The 21,792-nt window shown below is 51.4% G+C and overlaps 1 protein-coding gene across 4 annotated transcripts in view; it reads right to left on the bottom strand.

Annotated features, from left to right (window-relative positions):
* The window catches only part of LOC118229250 (signal-induced proliferation-associated 1-like protein 1), an 84,074-nt gene that overhangs the window by 9,141 nt on the left and 53,141 nt on the right, over positions 1-21,792 (bottom strand). For all 4 annotated transcript variants that reach the window (XM_035421049.1, XM_035421074.1, XM_035421054.1 and 1 more), the window contains 11 exons: positions 19,403-21,093; positions 18,745-18,875; positions 15,577-15,765; positions 15,250-15,424; positions 12,871-12,974; positions 12,024-12,181; positions 8,024-8,603; positions 3,494-3,768; positions 2,768-3,049; positions 2,321-2,470; positions 1,474-1,622 (listed from right to left, as the gene is read on the bottom strand). In XM_035421049.1, the coding sequence (XP_035276940.1) occupies positions 1,474-1,622; positions 2,321-2,470; positions 2,768-3,049; positions 3,494-3,768; positions 8,024-8,603; positions 12,024-12,181; positions 12,871-12,974; positions 15,250-15,424; positions 15,577-15,765; positions 18,745-18,875; positions 19,403-20,891 (3,682 nt within the window). In that variant the 5' untranslated portion in view covers positions 20,892-21,093. The remainder of the gene's footprint in view (positions 1-1,473; positions 1,623-2,320; positions 2,471-2,767; positions 3,050-3,493; positions 3,769-8,023; positions 8,604-12,023; positions 12,182-12,870; positions 12,975-15,249; positions 15,425-15,576; positions 15,766-18,744; positions 18,876-19,402; positions 21,094-21,792) is intronic.

Genomic DNA, 21,792 nt, shown 5'->3' with positions numbered 1-21,792 from the left:
CGTTCTATACATACTAAATTAGGGGTTAGGTGTCTTGCTCAGGGACACTTCGACACCCCCAGGGCGGGGGTATCGTACATGCAATCCTCTGACTGCCAGACAACCCGCTCTTACCTCCTGAGCTACGTCGCTACGAAGAGAGCATAAAGCCATCACAGCGGCCTGAGAAACAGCAGCCAGGTCAATAAGATCATTTCCCAAAGAGAAAGCCTCTAATGGATGAGACGCGGGTGGAGAGACTCTGGAAATGGACCGGAGAGAGAGGACTGCTGTGCCTCAGCGCGCGTGGGTGTGGCGGGGAGCTGCGGTAGGCCGAGGCAGAACCGGCACCGCTCCGATGAGCGATGTAACGATCGGACTTGTGCAGCGCCTGTTCCACTGAGTCACTACAGCACCGGTGACGCACAGCGACATGGGAGCACGCTGACGCAAGAGAGGCCTGTGGAGCCGCTTAACGGCAGTGCAGTACAATGGGTAAGGATCTGGTCTTGTAACCTGAAGGTCACAGGTTCAATTCCCAGGTAGGACCCTGCTGTTGTACCTTCAGTGTATATCCAGCTGTATAAATGGATGCAATGTAAATGCTATGTAAAAAAAAAATAAAAAAAAAGTTGCGCAAGTCGCTCTGGATAAGAGCGTCTGCTAAATCCCTGCAATGTTAACCTGAGAAGACTCCTTTACTCCCACACGGGCTCCTCCCAGCCAGCACCCTGGGGAGGCCCGCCTCCACCCTCTCCGTATTCAAAGCTGAACATGTCATCAACACTTTTTCCTTCACATTTCTGAAAAAAAAGATGTACATTCGGGCCTATCTTCACACAAAGCGCGTAAAAGGATCCAGCGACGTTAAACGGAACAAACCGGCGGTAAGTAAACCCTCATTAGAACGCAGCCGGTGGAGTTATGAGCGTCACGGCGGGGGTTTCCGCCCCCGGCGCTTCCTGCTCTGAGGCTGCAGCCGGCAGGAGGGCGGGGGCTTCTGTGAGCGCTGCGAATGTCAGCGAGCGTTCACAGGCTTTTCCCTCGTCTGTGCCGACGGCACTGTGAAGGAGAGACACGACAGCGGAATCTTTCACAGACGGGCTTATCTGATCCCCCCCCCCCGGCTGCTGTGTCGCAGCTCTGTCTGGCTCTGCGGAAAGTTATCCCAGGAGGGGGGGATTCGCCGTGTTTACGCTGACCCAGAACGATACTTTAAATCTGCACCAAATTCCAAAGCCTCTTCTGAGAAGCACAGCTGTGTTTTCGCTGGAGCGGTTTGGGGGTATGCGCCTGGCTTAAGGGACCCGCAGCAGGGGTTCCAGCTCTGACCCTTGACCTGGGAGTCCTTGGAGTGCATCCACTGTCCACACCAATCGTATGCCTGGCAGGAGTCATGTGACACTGGCATCTGTCCCGCCGTGAAGCTCCATATCACATCCTAATCTTCCCGGCACAGGAACTCAGCACGCCCCGCCCTCCCTCCCTCCTTACCCGCAGGAGTTCTGTCAGGTCCGCCTCCGGCCCCGCCCCCTTCCTCAGCCCTCGGCCGATTGGGCGTCGACTTCCCGCTGCTGCTGCCGCCCCCTTCCCCAGCGCTCTGCCTGTCCACGGGCAGCGGGGAGTTCCTGTTTACCCCGAATCTGGAAAAGAGGAGTCGGGAGATGTCAGTGCTCACATACTGGCATTTACGAGCCCTTTGTTAAGGCCTCAGGCTTCTTCACATTTAGCTGTCCCTAAGTCTGAAACCCCCTCGCTGAATGTCATTAGAGATTTCATTAGAGAGGCAAATTTAATTAGACAATGTTCCTCGCTGAATAAAAACTGGATTAATTAATAATGCTTCATAAATAGCAATGCTGTTCAAGCTACCGTGAGTAAGAAAATTCCCAGCTCATTAGCCTGGGCTTCAAGACCACACAATCACAGAGACCGGCGATTTATTTACTGAACAGCTGTGAAGCATGAGGCCACAATAAACAGGCAGTATTTAGCATTTCTCAGGTTTCAACATTTGACAATTCAGTTATAGTCTATACCAAAAACACTACATTTGCCATGTTCAGATGTTCAACATGTCTTCTTCATAAAATCTGTTTGTCATTTACTTAATACTGAGACGCGATGTTATTTCAAAAAACAAGAATAAACCAAATGGGGAAAAAAACACTATGAGAAGCTTTAAAAGAAAGAAGGAAAAATGAAAAACCAGGCTGCGGAGGTACTGATCCCGCGAGCTTTACAGCCGCTAAGAGGATGAGGAGCACGCGCCGTCAGAGCTGTGGATTATGGTCTGGCGGCCGTCTGGCCTGTGTTGGGCTCGGCCCCGAGCGGATCTCACCCCTCCGGCACGGACTTCTGCCTCCAGTGGGCGGGGCCGGCGGGGCCCACGTCGCTGTAGGAGAGCATGCTGGGAGAGTTGCGGTTGTGCGCCGAGCGGCCCATCACGACGGACGAGGCCAGCGCGTAGTTGTCGGAGCCGGGGGAGAACCTGAGGAGGAGGGGGAGGGGGAGGGAGAGAGAGAGAGGGGGAGGGAGAGAGAGAGAGAGAGAGAGAAAGAGGAGGAGTTAGCGAAGGTCTGAGAGAGACATGGGGGAAGGAAAGGAGAGGAGAGAAGAAGAGAAGTGGGGAGAGAAGGGGAGAGGAAAAGAGAGGTGGGGAGATAAGGGGAGAGGAGAGGAGAAGAGAGGTGGGGAGAGAAGGGGAGAGGAAAGGAGAGGACAGGAGAGAGAGGAGAAGAGAGGAGAAGAGAGGAGAGGCGAGCGCAGCGCCCTGGGGTCTCCCCACCTTCTGTTGTCCAGGGGGCGCCCGTCGCTGGACACGCTGCGGGGGATGGCGGCGGCGCGCTCGGAGGGCGGGGCCTTGCCGACGCTGGCCCCCAGGCTGACGGCGCGGCCGGGCCCGCCCCCGTGGCCCTGCGGGGAGGCGGAGAGGGACTGCTGGGGGGAGGCGGAGCTTCGCTGCCACTTGTTGTTGTTGCTGCGGAAGGGGAACTTGTACTCGAAGGGCACGCCGTCCGCGGCGCCCTTGTACTCCACCACCGGCAGGCGGAAGAGCTCCGAGCAGCCCCTGCAGGGGGAGGAGTCACGCACACACGTCACACATCGAGGAGGGAAATCCAGGATTAGCTCGCCACAGTTCACTCCTTTCTTTTAATGGATGTACTCGTGAGAAATTAACTTAAATCATTAACTTTAAATCTTTAATCTCTTAACTTTTACTCTATACCAGTGATCCTCAGTCTGGCTCCTGGAGAGAAACAGTCTGCTGGATTTGTTTTCGCCTTAAGAACAGCAACCAATTCAGACCCAAGAAAGCAGGAGCCCTGAGTTAGCTGTGTAATCAACTGCTTTAACTGATCAGTTGCTTTGCTACTCAAGCGCTAGAGTTACAGCAAAAGCCAACGAACCCTGTGGCTCTCTAGGGCCTGGACTGAGGACCTCCGCTTTAAAAAGTATGTCAAACTGCGGAAAGGACAGACCCCACGGTGGAGAGAGTCGCAATCAGGCGCACCTGCGGGGCGTGGAGTCCTCGTGCGGGGGTATGATCACCACCCTGACGGTGACGGAGGTGCGCAGCAGGTCGATCATCTGCTCGTGGGAGAGCGTCGCCACGGCCACCTTGCAGATCTCCACCAGCCGGCTGCCCTGGCGCAGCCCCGCCTGCCAGGCGTAGCCGTACGGCTCCACCTCCGCCACGATGCCCTCGTAGTTGACGTGGAAGCCCAGCTGGCCCAGGCCGTTCCGCCGCAGGGTCATCTCCGTGGTCTCGCAGCCCTTCGTCAGGAGCTGCCCGCGGAGACGCCAAAGGACATGAGTGTGTTTCATTCTGTGTGTGTGTGTGTGTGTGTGTGTGTGTGTGTGTGTGCGTGTCTGTGAGTGCGTCTGCGTGCATCTGTGTGTGTGCGCGCGCCCGCATGTTCATTCATGTGTGTGTGTATGTGTGCATGTGTGCGTGGGTCTGTGTGTGTGTCTGTGTGCGTGCGTGTTATAAAACTTGTAATACAAGCAATACAAGGACTGGGATGTTAGTGATGACAATCCGAGGACAAACATAATATCCACTAAGTTGTTCCAATGGAAAGCAGCCACTTAAAAAAGCGGCAAGTACAAATGCATTTTTGCAGTTACGGAACACTGAAAGCTCCACAGAAAAATAACGAAAAGTGTTGCTCATACTTAACGAGCCAGGTGAAACAAGGTAATACACAACAGGTTTCATTTCTCCTTCCCCCCATGTCTCGTACATTTACTGCTAATTTCACGCTGTAAGAAACAGCAGAAATGACACGTGTGCAAATGCGTTTGAGTACAAGGCCTAATCTGTAGCGAGTTAGCCTGAGGAGGGGAGCGTCTTTGTAATCGCTCAGTTCCGTGGGCCCACAGCCGTCAGGGGAAACATCTTGAGGGGGCGGGGAGAGAGGGGGCGGGGGTGGGGACAAAGGAGAGAAGCAGGAAGGAGAGCACTCGATCTGAGAGCCCCTGAGAGCCACTCCGGGCGAGCGTAAACAGAGGGGCGGAGTTAGGGTGGGCGGAGCAGAACGGAATGCCAGAGCAGAGCCGCGTCCGTCCGGGGCTTCCGAAACCCGCCCCGCAGGGCCGAGGAGGCGCTGAGAAGGCCAGGTGGCGGACAGGTTAATCGAGTGGGGCGGAGCAGTTAAATAAACCCAACCCCCCCCCTCACTGTCCGCCCACAGAAGCATTACACACACGGCGGAGAATAAACACAGACGCGCAGGGAAGAACCTCTTCTCTTGCCTGCTCTGGATGTGCAACACCCAAGGGGTAAAAGCTGACTTTTTATTTAATGACTTTTTTTTTTGCGGGGATGTTTCCTACCCCTGCCTGCTCATCCAGCGGAACTCGCCTGGTTTGGAGCTGGGAGGGGCTCGGCCGCGAAATCAATCCGCCCCAGGCAGAGATCTGATACCCACAGTACAGGTGGGCCCTGTCAGAGGTAATGAGCACCGGATGCGTCGCCCTCCAGTGACGAGCGAGAGGAAACGCGATTATGAACATCCTGGCCGGGTTTCGGGGTTTTCCTGCTGACGGCGCGTTTCTGATGCCAGTGTGTGCGTTTAACGGGCGCGTGAGCGTTTATCGCGGCGCCCTACTTCAGACAACCACATCCAGACAGAGAGATGGGAAAAAGTGACTCTAACTGATGCTTTTTGACGACAGACGGCGTCAGAGGCTGACGCACAAAGGCGCATCTGTCGTCAAAGAGCCGCGCGAAGGCGATCGCAGCCTTGCGGTGTAGCTCCGCTCGTCATGGCGACCGCTGGAGCGCACCAGATGTGTGTACGCGTCGATGGTGAGCATGCTGTTACTGAAACGGAAAATGCCAACTGGATTTTTATTACTTTAATGACTTTTCATTTACTTAACGTATGTTTCCCATCTGACCTGGCTTGTACACATGTATAAGATAAATGAATACTGTTGGATTAACCACTGAATTAAATACTTCATTAACCTCTTAGCGCATTGCCCCTAGTGGTGGGCACGCCCGCGTGCCTAGATTACTAAAGTCAAACATTCGGTGCTACTGCAACCAACGTGTGAGATGAAAACAGAAACGCGTTGTTTCAGTTTCATTAGTAGACGATACATGACAACTATGCCGAAAACGGAGTTTCGCAGCCCCACCATAGTCGCTCCCGTCGTTCATTTAACACACACCCCCTCCCTGCAGTCTCATCTAAAAAAACACCCCCCCACCCTTGACATAATGGACAATATTGTCTATCTTGGCATTCATAAAAATATTCTTTCACCACTAAAAAATCGTATTCCGTCATAGCAACAAGATAAACCCGACAATAGCCCTAAGATTTGCCTATACAGCAGTGAAAACGCTGCTCACTGAATAACGAAATAAACGAGAAAAAGTTTTTAAAAATGATACCATGTCATTCTACAGTCAATATCTGGGACTAAATATTGAATAAATATAAAACCTTACTGTTGGTTTTACGTGTAGAGATGTCCCTTTTGAGACTGCGTGGTCATATATTGTCTTGGACAATCCGTTTGGGAAATATAGGCGCATCTGTGACGCCTGGGTATCTTCCAAAATAGCTGTGCGTAACACCACACCTGTTGTTTACGGCGTCGTCGCCCTTTTTAGTACAGTCTGACTAGATTTACAATTCATTTATTCGGTAGGCGAGAGTATAAGCTTTCTAACGATGTATAACATGTCTAATTCTGCTTTCGGAATAGCGTTTTATAGGTCAGCGTAACAGAAAATATTCTTAGCATAGCATTCACTTACGCAATCACACTCTGTTAGCAGACAAATACGATGCACCTAACGAAACATGTTCAAGGATATTTCGTAATTTCTTGGAAAATACTATTATTATTGAGGACTTCTGAACATAGCTAAGCCATATGTTTGCTGATAGACCTAGCTGACATCGTTTTCTGGAGCAAAACAGAAGCGAATAGAACAATATAATTGATACTGTCTCTCTGTCTCTCTATCTACTGAACATAGAGGAGATTTCACCATTGCTATGTAAGTATTATCGTTCAAAATATTTCGGTTATATACGTTCTTTTTGAAATTGAGTATTTTTAAATAGGTTAGTGGTGTTATATAATGTAAATATTTCACACTGTAATGTAAGCGTTAGACGGAAGTGTAATAGTTTTTGTGAAGCATGCAACAGTGATGACGTCAGAGCTGGAACATTGCCAAAACGTGGTGGACGGGTGAAAATTGTTTTCATGTTGTCTCATCCCCATACAATAAAACATACGAGAGTACAGAGTATAGAAATACACACGAGTTAATTATTACACATTTAGGGACTGTACCGCATTGTGTGACAATGTTTTTGCATTATTTTTTTAATCTGATAGCAATGTTTCATCTTAAACCCTCATAAGGGGCTCATTTATATGCTTTATAATGGACAAAAAACATTTTATTCAATTTTGGAGAGATTTTGGATATGTTTCTGGACACCTAGATATTTTAGACCACTGTACTGACTGAAAGCTTGTAATTCCCATTTGAAAATTATGCAACAGTGATTTTCTTGAGTCAAAACAGTTGATTTGTAGTGAAATACATGGATATGTTATGATTTACAGCAATGCATAATTTAGACATTTTGGATAGATTTGGAGATGCTGGGTACACTGCTTAGTTTTTGCTTCATACATCTATAGTAGTTCTACATATCCACCCTTAGATTTTATGAACTTGTGGTCAAGAAGTTTTTGACCTAGCACATGTATAGTTTAACCTCCTGCATATATTAAATCTCGCAGTATTTCATTGCGAACTTAAAAAGTGCAAATTTATTTTGGATTTTTTGTCAAAACAATTGCATTTGTGGCACTTTATTTCTTCCAAAATTATGAATATAAACTAATCTGTGTTAGTATTGTAAATTGTACAAATGTCTTGCTTCATTTAAGCCATTTTTCAAGTCTCTGTGGTGTTCACGTCTGGAGTTATAAAGCTTTAAATAGGGTACCCCCTAAATGGGCAAGGATTGGCAAAATTTGGCTTGTTCCTTAAGAGGTTAAGTAATTACTTCAGACTGAACTTTTTAAATGTGACATGTAAACGAGGAATATATAGAATAGAATTGAATGCGCTGAGGAAAACATTAAATTCAAAATAATTTCATTCAGAGATACAAACCTTTGGAAAAAGACTGCACCAAAATGTCAGGCAGCACAAAGGTCACCTCTGTGATTGAAATTAATAAAAAAATGGCTCTATATATAAATTTCCCACGGGTGCTGAACTTTATTGTCTGTTATCTGTACCGCTGACATTATGCGTTTATTGCACCTGAGCTTGCAACAGGGACCATTTACGTTTTAATTTTTTAAGACATCACCACAATCATTTTTGGCTTTTCTCTCTAATTAAATCATTAAAAGATTGTATTAAAGACTGGAGGGGGAGCCAGGTCACTGCCCCGTGCGTTAATCAGGAAACGTCCACACCGATGGGAGCGAGATACGCTCATATCACAGTCACGTAACCATAACTACCCAAGCCCCGCAGCCCCCTCACCTCCAGCCGCTTGACGATGTCGCGGAAGTCCTCGGTGTTGTTGTTGACGGAGCGCAGGGAGACGCACTCGCCGCGCTCGTAGAAGATCTTCATGGAGGCGGGGCTGCCCAGGGTCCAGCCGATGACGTCGCGGACGGAGCAGTTGAACACCACGGCCTTGGCCTCCCGGTCGATGAGCACCAGGAGCTCGTTGGAGACGGCCAGCAGGCCCTCCAGCTCCGCGCCGGCGCCGTGGTCCTCCACGTGCACGGGCCAGGTGACCGCGCCCAGGCTGCGGAGCTCCGCCCCCCCGTAGGGCCGGCTCTTCTCCTTGCGCTTGTGCGCCAGCGAGATGAAGGGGAACTTGCCCGACGGGTCGATGGGCGTGCTGGTCACGTGACGCTCCGCCAGGTCCCGCAGGTACTCCTGGCGCGTGCGCGTCGCCATGGCGCGGAACTTGTCCGACTTGTGGGCGGCGTTCTCGGCGTTGATCACCTTGGCCAGCAGGAAGTCCCGGAAGACCGTGGACTTGGGGAAGGTCACGCCCTTGGGGATGGGGGGCCCGAAAGACGGGACGTCCCTGGAACGAGCGACGGCCACGCTGGGAAGGGGGGGGGGGGGGTGGAGAGAGGACAGGGGACAAGGACAGGGGACGTGAGCAAGAGGCTGCACTGGCCGGTGAAAGACCAGTCCGCTTTAAACGCCCCCCTGTGGAAGTCTGGTGAAATTACACAGTGGCATTCAAAAGCCTCATTTTTTGAACGGTGCTTTCACAGCACTGCTTCCCGAGCCGGCGTCAAACTTCAGCGTCAGCACAGACGGCTCGCCGCAGCGCCAGCCCTTTCTGCTGCCGAGCTCGGTTATCACAGTCAACAGCTCCAGACAAAAGACGGCACGCGCTGGGGTGCCGAACGACTGCAGTTGATCTGTGCTGTTGAACTGCGTGGAGAGCGCTGTTCCCCAACCTCGCGTTTCTCTCGCTCGGGCTACACTGCGATGGCTTAAGGATCAAAGCTCCCCAGCTCTGCCACTTTCATCTCTGATCAGACGCGCCGGTCGCAAACTGATCAAGGCCGCTCGCACCGAGCACTCAGCTGTCGGCTGGCTGAAACTCACAGATAACTCTTTAAAGCATTTTTTTGTTTGTCTGAGAGCTTCTTCACGACCGGCAAGCTCACAATGAGAAAAACCTAATTGGCCAAGAAAAGCAACGAATGAAAGCCGCTACTTCAGGGCAACTTGGAAACTTTTCCAATTGTTACAGTATGCTTTCACATAAAATAAATAATCACTTTAAACAAAAAAAAGTTTTAAAAAATAACTAAGTATCTACGTTACTGCTCTATTCACAGGGAGGGTGTCGAGGGAGGATTTGGACGAAGTTGTTCACAATCTTGTTCTCCGGCTTCAAACAGCTTCCCATCTCTACAGAGGCTCCTCCCTAACAGCAGCTGTGTGTGAGAGCACGGACAGAGCCGAGCTCTCCACCCACACCCCCACCCCGACCCCCACCCCCTTCCTTTCATTTGTTTCCATCTCCCGCAACGGACAAGTAAAGCTTCCTGCGCTGTCTGGTATGTGTGGAACTCGGGCTGCTCGCTGGAGTGAGGAGCGGAGAGCTCTGGGTTTGTTTGGAAAGTACCCCCCGCCCCAGACACGAGGAACCCACGCGGGGGAAGCCGTCCAGAACAGAGGATCGCTGGAATGGGGTGGGGAGGGCCCCTGTGGGCCCGAAGGAAGGGGGGGGGGGGGGGGGGAGTTACGGGGGAGTGGGCTCCTGACCGCTCCTGACTCCTAGCAGCCTCCAGTTACGACTTGGATAACATTTCTTGGACAAGGCGGAAAGCCGCAAACTTCCTGAGACAGTGTGGGTGAATGAGTGAGTAAGCGAATGAGCGAGTGAGTGAGTAGGAGAAAGAAGATGAGGTCTGGGATATGAAAACAGACAGACCTTTGTCTTAAATACAGTCTTCCTCCAGCTATTGTTCCACATTAGCCCTTTCACTTCACAGCATAAAGAAGGGTGTAAGTCATCCTATAGGCAGAACTCCCCCTGGGTGACATATATATTCCTCCTATTCAAGCCAAATTATTGTACTACAATAAACCCCAGAGTTGAATTACCATCAATTAGTCATGAGCTAGACACTGACCTGCAACTCTGTCTCTGCCACTATTGTTCAACACCTCATTTCCCATAAACAAACTGACAGGTTGCTAGTGTCCGGATTTTCTTCCAAGTATAATGTTGTTGGCCAAATAGAGATAAGACAGCAAAGAGTGTACATATCACAATTAAAGAACCCTGCATTCAGCTGCCTGTTCCAATGAATGAAGGCTCAGGCAGCAAAGTCAGCCAAGATGCATTTCGAAAAGCCTTCAAAAATAGACACTGTCCAGGACATTTAATAAAATGCTCAGCGTGGCAAATATAAAGGGTCTTATGAAAACTAAGAGAAATCTGCACTGGTAAAATCCGGACCCCACTCTCTTTGGACACAAAAGGCTGTGCTGTGTTAGAGAAAAATAAACATACATTGTGTAGGCTGATTTCAGAGCACTAGTTGCCAAGACAAACCCACTTTTAGCCCATGGAAATGGTAAGACAACTGGACATGCCTGGAATCTGTTTGTCTTGGGTGATACACCCCCTTGTGAGAACAAGAGTGCACCAGCCCCTGGGATAACCACCCCCCAAACGGTCTTGGAGGCAGTTGATCTTCCATTTCCTTTCATGCATCATGCAAAAGAAAGCAGCTCTAACTAGGGTTGAGACTAACAACATTACTACCAAGGGGTCCATCTAACATTCTGATTAATCTGAACTGATGCTCAGCAAGGGACTACAGTGAGAACTTCAGAACAGCACTATCAACAATAACCGAGCACAAATACTGTCCTGCATTTAAACAATTAAAAGGTGAGAATCTCAAATTAAGAGGAATGAGAACAACCTTGTAGTCCAAACTGACTACGAGACCAAGCCACGTGCGATTAGTGCTAACCGCGGTCCAAAACACCACAGGGAAACATGCATTAGCTTAGGGAGGCTCCAATAAACACACTCAGCCTACAAACCACAGCCTTGTTCTAAATGCCGAAGTGAACCCTTACCAGCTGTCTGAGATGCGCCCTGCCGCCCTGTTCCTCACGCAGTGGGCAAAGCAATTAGACGGCGGAGCGTCGCGGGTCGAATTGGCGGGACAGCCAGAAAATGACGCGGAGGAGCAGAATCCCGTCTGAGGTTTGGGAGAGGGAGGGGAGGCGGTGCCTGCTAGGTTCACACTAGGACATCGACAAGGAGAGACGTTTGGCGGGAGCCCATGGACGCCCAAGCCTATTTCGCCACTGGTCGAACTTCTCAATCCCCAGTATACACCGACGGGGGCAGCAAGGAAGCCAACCGAGCGAACTATCAAAACAGCAAGTAAAAAGCCTTATCTGCCGTTAGCACGTCCATTAGCACGTCCATTAGCTCCAACACTTGAGAAGAGAGAGGAAAAGCAGGCGGGTGAACGTTTCCTCCTCCCGACCCTTCCGGTCTGTCAGGCTCGGGGAAAACCAGGAGTGTCCCTCAGAACGAGCGACTGGGCTCAGGGCGGCGTCGTTAGCGCTGGGGCGCGGAGCGCGTCCGCGTGACGAGGCGCTGGCGAGCTCTGAGCGGGAGGAGCGCAGCGCGGCGGCTCAAGAAGCCTCGTCCGCTCCGCTCCGGGGAGGATCCTTCAAGCGAGCAGCGCTAACCGCTTCAGACCGCTCCGTCGCCCCGCCGCCCGGGGGCCAGGGGGACGGCGCGCGCGATTGGCTGAGGCTGGAGCAGCACGCGTGACTGATTTAGGCTGAAGCGTCCAGCGGTCGCGTTATTAGCGAGCTCGAAGAGCAGGCTTAGGGGACGGTTAGACGAACGATGGTGATGGGGGGGGGGGGGGGGGGGGTCTGACCAATCAACAACAATCAAACAAACCACTGTACCGTCCAGAGGAGTGTGCATCAGCAGTCGGAGAGCGGGTGAGAAGGGACTCACCTGTAGCAGGTGCTGTCGGAGCAGGGGCTGTGAGCACGCACTATGACGAAGACGTGCTGGAAATGTGAGCGAATATTTTTGGGCGTGAATGGTTGGGCTCCTGGCTCCTGGAAAACAATGGTCACGATGTCGTTCCCAATGTGCCGTTTCCTTAGCAACTGCAGAAAACAGAAGCATAGTCAAAACCTGTTTAGGCTAACAAATTTTTTGCCAAACACCAGTTCAGTAGCTCAATATCTTGGTGCTTAACTTGAACTACAGGAGTAACATCAGTTTTCAAAATGCAGGATGCAAGCAATTTCAGTCACGTAATCCAGTTGCTATTTCAGTTGCATCACTTAATTTCTGGGTTGCTGCCCCTTACGTAAAGTATTAAAGGTCTCCTGCTGTGTGTAATCAGGAGTGCAGGCCGATAAGACTGAGGCCTTACCTGCTGTTTGTAATCAGGAGAACAGGCTAACAAGATTGAGGCCTCACCTGCTGTTTGTAATCAGGAGAACAGGCTAACAAGACTGAGGCCTTACCTGCTGTTTGTAATCAGTGCAGGCTGATAAGACTGAGGCCTTACCTGCTGTTTGTAATCAGGAGTGCAGGCCGATAAGACTGAGGTCTTACCTGCTGTTTGTAATCAGGAGTGCAGGCCGACAAGACTGAGGCCTTACCTGCTGTTTGTAATCAGGAGCACAGGCTAACAAGACTGAGGCCTTACCTGCTGTTTGTAATCAGGAGATCAGGCTAACAAGACTGAGGCCTTACCTGCTGTTTGTAATCAGGAGATCAGGCTAACAAGACTGAGGCCTTACCTGCTGTTTGTAATCAGTGCAGGCCGATAAGACTGGGGCCTCACCTGCTGTTTGTTGTTGGGAGTGTAGGGTAGCATGGTGGACACATGGAACATGATCTCATAGTCCTTGTAGGTGGTGTACAGTGAGTGGGTGCCCGTGGAATCCGCTGTAAAACAAGGAGAACTCAAGTTACCCATAAGTCCCATTGTTCTACTGCAGCTGCATTCTGCATGCGTACTTCTCATTGGCTAGAGGTGCTGCATGAGGTTCCTATTTCAACCACCCTCGGGTATCTCATGACATCGCCCAAATCGACAGATGTCTTTCTCATGGCAAAACCTTGAGGGCAGTCATTTATCTCTAACCTTTATCGCGACATCTCACACACAGCCCAGGTGGCAGACTTCCTTAAATTTTTCATATCTGGAGGGGAGGAAATGTCAGCCATGATTAAAGACTGTCACCACAAGCTGTGTTTTGGTTAATAAGCTTCCGCTCTTGAGGCTCTTGTGCGGTGTATCCAGTTAAAGAACTTGCTAACAGCACAGTGATGTGCTCAGCAGTCCAGAATGGGGTCTTGAACATAGCAGTGCTGGCTGTTGTCAGGGCTCCCATGCAGTACTGTGCCCTAGAATGTAGCCATCAGCAGGGCATTGTCTGCCACACCAGGCGATAGCAGATCAATTAACTGAGCCCTGTGGTCTGACTGTGCATGCTCCCAACTACGCAAGAACCACACAAAATCTTGGAGGACGCTGCAATAATGGGATGCACTTTGAATTGAGAACAGGCAGTCAAAATTACAGAATTTTAAAAAAAGGGATGAAAAGTTATTTTAAAAATCATTCCGATCTGCTGTCCTGCTCTGCAGAACTCCGGTATCGCGACCTTCTCAGGATCGCACCGATTAGAACACAAGGCAGGAATTTCTGAGACAGCACCAGTGAAAAGGCAAAGAAAATTCTCACAAAAAATCTAAGAGCAAGCAAAAGCACTGAAAGCAATTACAGCTAATTAAATTAGCTCACAAAGACATAACAATGAGGTCTAACCCAAAGGGATCCATTCAATTTACACTCCCTTTTGAACAACAACAGTGTAAAAAGGTTCACTCACAGTGCCATTCCGAAGCACCGTTTATCACTGCAGATTAATATTAGGACTACAAACACAGAGCATTACTGCCCTGCGCGGTCCTATGAGCAGTCAACACCCTGCCCCCGGAATAATCTAATCAGCTGGTTAAGGCTCACTGTGCTTCACTGCCTCTGCCAGTTTGATTTAAAAACATTAAGCAATTTAGCGGATTAGGAGAAATTCAGGTTGGGGGGAGAGAGGGGAAATTGCAAAAATAGACAAATGTGATTATGCCCGTGATTGGGATCGGGAGCCATTTCCTGGTCTCGTTACGGCCATAAAGGGCGTAGTGGAGCGTGTGTGCCAGCCGCGACGTGGGCGACTGAGCCTCGCACGCCCCGGGGAGCGGGGAGAGAGAGAGAGAGAAAAACACAGAGAGAGAGAGAGAGAGAGAGAGAAAAAGAGGGAGAGAGAGTGAGAGAGAGAAAAACAGGGAGAGAGAGAAAGAGAGAGAGAAAAACAGGGAGAGAGAGAGAGAGAGAGAGAGAGAAAAACACGGAGAGAGAGAGAAAAACAGGGAGAGAGAGAGAGAAAAACAGAGAGAGAGAGAAAAACAGAGAGAGAGAGAGAGTGAGAGAGAGAGAGAAAAACAGGGAGAGAGTGAGAGTGAGAGAGAAAGAGAGAGAGAAAAACAGAGACAGAGAGAGAGAAAAACAGGGAGAGAGAGAGTGAGAGAGAAAGAGAGAGAGAAAAATAGAGAGAGAGAAAAACAGAGAGAGAGAGAGAACAAAACAGAGAGAGACTGGATGGGAAACAGCGAGAGAGAGAGAGACAGAGCAGGGGCGAGAGAGAGAGAGAGGCTGCGAGACAGATTAAAAGGGAATGTGAGAAAATGAGAGGAACAGGAAAAGAACAGAAGAGGCAACGGGCGAGACTGAGGCCAGCTGTTCGGTAAAGCCGTTTACAGGATTACAGAGATTAACGGGAACTAATGATCATAACGCCAAGAAAACCTGAGGCCAGAATTACTGCGGCGGGGCGGGGGGGGGGGAAGAAGCAAATTAAGGAAAGATAGCAGCTTATGCGATTTATAAAGACAAGGACTTTTAACTGATATCATGATTCAAGTGCCCCTGAGGGACACAGCAGGGGATAGTTATATGTGTTTTGGAAGAGTACAACACACACATCCAGATATGATAGCCCTGTAGCACTTGAAATATAGTGGCTCAGTTCCAGAGTTAAACTACCCTGCCCCTCCCACCAACTCCATAAAAAAACCTCAGCCCCCTTCCCTGCTGCAAATCCCACCCCATGCCCTCCCAGCCCGTCTCCTAGGTGATTCGAGAGAGGGCGGGACGCACTCTTGGTGTCCAGCTGGGCGCGGTACTTGGTGAAGCCCTTCAGGCGCACGCGCTCGCCCAGCAGCTGCAGGAACTCCTCCATGGCGGGGCCGGCCGCCTCGTTGTTGTACATCTCCTCCTCGCTGCTCTGGCCTGCCTGGCAGTACATCACCCCCACCTTCAGCTGGAAGCTCAGCTGTGGAGACAGGAGGAGGGGAGACACATGGGGGGGGGGGGTTTTAGGATCCGCGCTGCCTGAAAGAGCTCCGCCCCCACCGTCACCAGGGGGGGGCGGGCGCTCGAGAGCGTGACTGGTGTGGCCGAGGGGCCGAGGCGGGCGTGGCCTACCCCCTGCTCGTCCAGCTTCATCAGCTGCTCGGTGACCTTGGGCGTGTTGAGCGCCAGCCGCAGGCAGTGGGCGTTCAGCTCGGGCACCAGGTACTCCAGCACCTCCTTGAGGGGCAGCCCGCGGGCCGTGCCGTGCTTGGAGGTGGAGGGCACGCCGTCCTCCAGGATGGAGCCCCGTAGCGTGGTCAGCTGGGAGGGGCAGAGCGCCATTAGTACAGGACCGAGTGACCCTTCCAAATCTCCACTCATCCACTGGGGGGGGGATACAGCTCAAAGGACAACCCCCACATCTAACTGACCAAAAACACTGGGACACAACCCCGTCAATTTAAGCTAGTGGCGTTCGCTGCTAGTGCTGTAGCCACCATTAGGTACATATCGGCTGAGAGGGAATGAAACACAATATAAGAGAGGGGATTTATCCAAATGTAATGTGACAACAGTGGGCTCATTGTGTGCTGAACTCAGATTGAACTCAATCACTCCGCTATCATATGTTGCTGGAAGGCAGAGCAGTGATCTCTTATTCTTACGGTGAATGACTGGGCCTTGTGGGTGGGGTGGGAGAGCAGCACCACCCCACCCACACCCATTTCCCAAGGGGAGATAAGAGCAGTAAGAATGTGGCATTTTACCGTCTCTGGACACCAAGACTCCTTCAGCCAGGCGTCTTAAATCATATCTGATGGCAAGATATAAATATAAATCTGCCTCCAGGGATAATTTCAGTTAAGATTACAATGCTTACAAAATGTCATTTTTAAAAGTTAGATATTTGTAATTTCATGTTAAAATGTATTTCTTTCCTAAAACATTTCCCTCCTCTAACCTCAAAATGAATGTATAGACAACAGAATCCATGCAGAAAAACGATCTGCAATAAATAACACATTAAGCAAGTGAATTAAAACAATCAGCTTTCTTCCCAACACATTCAGCATAATATTGAACAGCAGTTAATTAATTTGTGATGAGCACATGACAACTACTTCAGGGCACAAACTGTAAAGTGCATGTGTCATTCTTTTAAGGCGATGGAGACACACAAGCCTAACAGCTGGCTCTTACCTCACCAGTCATGTGCACATTTAAAGACAAGTAAATTCTGCATGCAAGTTTTCATGAAACACGGCGATTGCATCAGGGCTGAATGAGTCAAGGATGGTTACAACACACAGAACACCGCAGGAGTGACAGTTTAGTTAATTAAGGCCTGCTTCCTGCAGACTGTAGATAAGTGTATGTCCACAGGCATATCTCTCCTTATGCTAAGGCTAGCTGCAGTTCACTGATGTATGACAGTACAGCTAGCCAATATCCAATTATATATGAAAATGTTTGCTCAAGGTTAACTACATTAGATAAGTAGGATACGTAGGATTCAATTCACATCAGTAAACATCTGTTAAAATTCTGTTTATATTCATGAACATTTGCATGTTGTCACTTGAATAGTCAATGGCAAATGTCACAACTATGAAGACAACACACACACACACCATGCTGTATGGCTCTGTATCACAGCAAAATGTTTCATTTTGAACATTCATAGTTCAGTTTCATATTTGGATAGAACACCAACAAATCCACTCTATTCTACCATAGAATTTCCAGGTTCTCCTCCCCTTTAACTGGTGGTGTGGGGCAGTTGGCTCGATTTCAAATGTTGGCAAAATTACAGTGAGGAAGGAAGCACAAAGCTTCTCACAGTCCTGCTCCAAGGATCTAAATCCATCTTTCTTGCACTTCAAGCATTATGTAACTTCCCAGTTTGAGACTCATGTCATAAATGACATTTATGTAATTAATGTGATATTAATGTCACTATGAAGCATGAAATAAAAATAGCCTTTATAATTAGCCTAGAAAGAATGCAGAGTGCAGACCTCCATCAAGGCACAACAAATCTCACACGAATGCGCACAGTAAATGTTTGGCGATCCTGTTGTTACTTTTTAAGGTATGTTTGGCCTGATGGTGGTGCTAGAGAAAAAGTCATGGGGTCATCAAAGTTAGTTGGCTTCTTCCTCTAGGGAACATGACTGCGCACAGCAAATTTTACGGCAATCTGGCAATTACTGCTCCAGACATGTCTGTCAGAGATGAACGGGCAAACGGACGCACGTGGTTACACAAATAACGACAAGCTAGAGGGTGAAAAACGGCACACTGAAAGCCGAAGCTCAAACAGCAGGCGAGAGCACGCCAGTCTGCACGCCAGCCCGCACGCCAGCCCCTGTGCGACACACAGGAGATTACCGCAGTGTTCAACACGCGCTTCAGCGTTCCTTATGTAACACTGCAGCGCGTGTCAGAGCCGGACACCGCCTTCAGCTCGCTCTTCACGAACGGTAGCTTGGGGAAATGTAGATGCCGATGTCTACAGACAACACTGAACAGGGTCGACTGTCCACTGCGAGTTCAGAGATTCCTTAAGTGCAGAGAAAGAACACGACTACCCCCCCTCCATTTTGTGACACCACTTCTGACTCTGGGGCGGGGGCATTTCTCCAGGAGAAAAAGTGTAAAGTGATACATAAGATGTACACTCTGGGCCAAAATCAATAACAGGTATTTTTCCAGCACAAGCTGGCCAGCAAAGGACTTGCGCCAACTTGTTTAGCATCATAGCACAAATGCAAACTGAAAACAAGTTTGTGCGTTCGTGCAAGTCGTGCACAGACGTCAAACAAGTTATGAAAAGAAAAATGTAACAAACTGTTGTATAACAGAATATTCCAATTTCGCATACTTCAGTATTAAGTTATTTTTAGAAAATTAAATAAAAACGGCTTGCGGTCGTGGAATAAACAAACGTTTCCCTTCTCCACATTTCATTTACAGCATCAGCGGTGCATGAAACGCGTCGAGCTCTCTGACATAACCTCAGCATCGGTCCGATAACGGCAAGTTATTATTGGCCGGTACTGATACAGCCCCAGAAGCCTGTATCATAAAGCAGGATCACTGAGTTTGCAGGATAACCGCACCGAGTAAAACCCAGAACAGCTCATCTTTCTTCAGTCCATGTTTCAGGTTTGGGAGGGTTCCGGAATTCGCTCAGTGCAGTCATTCAGCTCAGTCAGTAATCCTGCTTTGTGATACAGGTACCCCGATATCAGGCACCCCTGTTATAAGCACCTCCCCCCTGCCCGTGAGCGGCCTCACCTCGCTGGTGCGGAAGATGACCCGGTAGTTGTACTGCGGCCCGTGATCCTTGTGGTCCTCCAGCTTCTCCCTGCGCAGGCTGACCGCCACGGGCCCCAGCGTCTCGTCCACCCCAAAGTAGTTCCAGTGCTCTGAGACCGGGAGAGAGAGAGAGAGAGAGAGAGAGGCGCTCGGTCAGGAGGAGGGGCCTGACAGGACCGCCGGCCCCGCCCAGCGCAGGAGTCCGAGCGATCGTCAGGGGAGACGGGGACAGAGTGACGGGGAAGGGGCGGGGGATGGACAGACCAGGGTCAACCAGCCATGACTTGAACACAGGGCTGCGGTCTTTCCACAGGTCTCAGGTTTCAGACCTGAACACGGGTTCATACTGGAACACGTTGATATATCCTGACCCTGACATCAGTTAAACAGCAGGAAACTGCTGCACACTGAAACAACCTTCTAAAGAACTAAAAATACATCTGTACTCACAGATGAAGAACCAACACAGCTCAAAATGTTCACTTAAAACACCTACAATTTCTACCCAAGTACTTCCTGTACTACCCTCATAATGTCTACCCAAGTGCTGTAGAGGACATTTGTACACCCTTTTCCAGTCTTATTCACATCAATAAGACGTGTTCATTGGTCACCCGCGATGGCGGGAAGGACTCACCTCTTAGGTAGAAGTACTTCCTGTAGTAATAGGAGCCCAGGTCGACGTGCTCCACGATGTAGCGCTTGCCCCGGTCCATGTGCACGCCCTGGCTGTCCTTGGGCACCTCCAGCACGGCCACGCCGTTGTTGGTGCAGTGGGTGCTGAGCGACGACTCGAAGGGGTTCCCGTCGGCCGCCGCCGCCACCGCGGCGGGGCCCCCGCTGCCGATGCTGCCCAGCTTGGACAGGCTGATCTTGCGCTCGCCCTCGCCCCCGACCTCGTTGCGGAAGCAGGGGCAGCTGAGCACCAGCTCGTTGCTCTTGTCGTCGCCGGCGTCCAGGCCCACGCCGTCCTTGGCGCTCAGCTCCTCCTGGCTGCCGCAGGGCGAGCTGTAGGGGGCGCTGTGGGTGGAGGAGAGCGAGGAGGAGGCGGAGGCGGCGGCGGCGGCCGAGGCCCCCGTGGTGGTGTTCCTCAGCTTGGCCGAGGTCTGCCGGCTGTGGGCCGCCTCGTTCAGGTCGAACAGGACGCTCTGGACGTCGTAGTGGGCGAAGCCCTTCTGGCAGGCCCACGGCTTCGGGGGGGGCCCCCCGTCTTCGGACCGCCCGTCCTCCGCGTCCGAGCCCGCCCGGGAGGAGTCGCCCTCCGTCCTCGCCGTCCGCAGCTTCCGGAATATGGAGTCGCCCCCCGTCTCCGACTTGGACCGCCTCTTGAGGGGCTTCTCGCGCTCCTTCAGCCGGGCGGAGGGGCTGCCCCGGCGGCCCGCAACCGGCCCGTCCGGCAGGTCGAACCCCGCCTGCTTGTGGCTGATGGTCAGCAGGTCGCCCAGCCTGTCGGGGGCGGGGCTGCGCTGGTCGGGCTTGTCGCCCTGGTAACCTTTGAGCATGTCGAAGAAGCTCTCGCCGGAGGGGCCGTGCTTGTCGATGGAGGACGTGCTGCCGTACTCCCGGTGGACGGGGGACCACTTGGCCCCGGGCGAGCCCCAGTCCTCCGCGCCGTCGCTGCCGGCGTCCAGCTCGCTGATGGTGATGTCGCTGTTGCTGCGCTGCCGGATGCGCCGCGGGCCCCGGCGGGAGGAGCCCCGCTGGTCGTCGGGGGACAGGAAGCGGCCGTCGTGGCCGGCGGCAGCGGCGGCCTGCGTCTTGCTCTTCAGCGTGTTGTGGATGTTGCGCAGCATGTTGGAGTCCTGCGGGCTCATCAGGTGGCCCAGTCTGTTAGACAGGTTGGTCTGCCCGTTGCCGGGGGCGGAGCCGGGGGCGGGGCCCGGGGCGTCCATGTCCAAGGCCACGTGCCACACCGCCCCGCCGCTGTCCTTCCTGGGGGGCCAGTCGGCCACCCTGGCCCGCACGCCCATTTTGGGCACGCCCGGCGTGCAGCCGGACAGGTGGGCGCTCTCGCTGCGGGGGGGCGGGGCCCCGCCGTTGGGCAGGCGGCGGGTGTAGAACTCGTCGGTGGCCGGGACCGACCCCCCGACGCTGCGCTCGGTCTGCGAGCGCTTCAGGCTCGTCATGGTCCCTCGTCGCCGCGGCGATCAGCAGCGGGGCATGCCGGCCGCGTGGGCGTGGCCCGCCTCCGTGGGGACCGAGGGCGGGGCCGCCGTGCTGTGCTTCCCGCGGCACTCAGGCCTGCATGCTGTCCCTCCAGACGCTGTCTGACCTCTCACTGACCCGCACACGCCCGTTGCACTCTCATCTCACCTGGAAACCTGGAGCCTGGGGACAGGGGAGAGAAATTTAGACAGTTAGACAGTTAGACAGTGCTGCATTAGACCATCACTGAGCACCAACCTCTATCTATCACTGAAGCACAGGCAAAGCCTGCTAATCAGAGCAGGCAGAAAGGCCTGAAATAATGAAGCACTTTGAAAGCCTGCCTTTACAGAAAACCGCACAACACACAAGATCAGATATATTTCACAGACCTCGTCTGTGTCATCCCTTAACCGCAACACTTAACATTTAAGGAACACTGCTGAAGAAAACATCCTCTTACAGCTAGTCCTCAAAGTAAAAATAAAAATAAATAAAAATATTTAAAAAACAATGATAGTTACTGTCCTACAGCTTAAGAAGCTCAACTGAGCATGAACAGCCTGGGGTAGAAATCCGAGGCCCAGTGACTTATTCGCTCCGAACAGCTAACTATTCAACAACGGCAGATTTTCTGCATGGACGGATTGACTCCTATTGGACAGCACAGCATCACTCCATTTCTGGCTGAACAGCTTCAGTGCAGGTCACAAGAGAACAGGCATCATACCCTGCTCCGCACAGGGCCACACAACACCAGAACTTTTTACATTAGCCTACATAGGACCACACTGCTCCACACTGGGTAATACAGCACAAGAACTCTTTACACTAGCTTACGTAGGACCGCACTGCTCCACACTAGCCCATACACCTCTGAAG

This window comes from Anguilla anguilla, chromosome 1 (assembly GCF_013347855.1).
Source record: "Anguilla anguilla isolate fAngAng1 chromosome 1, fAngAng1.pri, whole genome shotgun sequence".
Lineage (NCBI taxonomy): Eukaryota > Metazoa > Chordata > Actinopteri > Anguilliformes > Anguillidae > Anguilla > Anguilla anguilla.
This window is presented reverse-complemented; position numbering and strand designations above follow the sequence as displayed.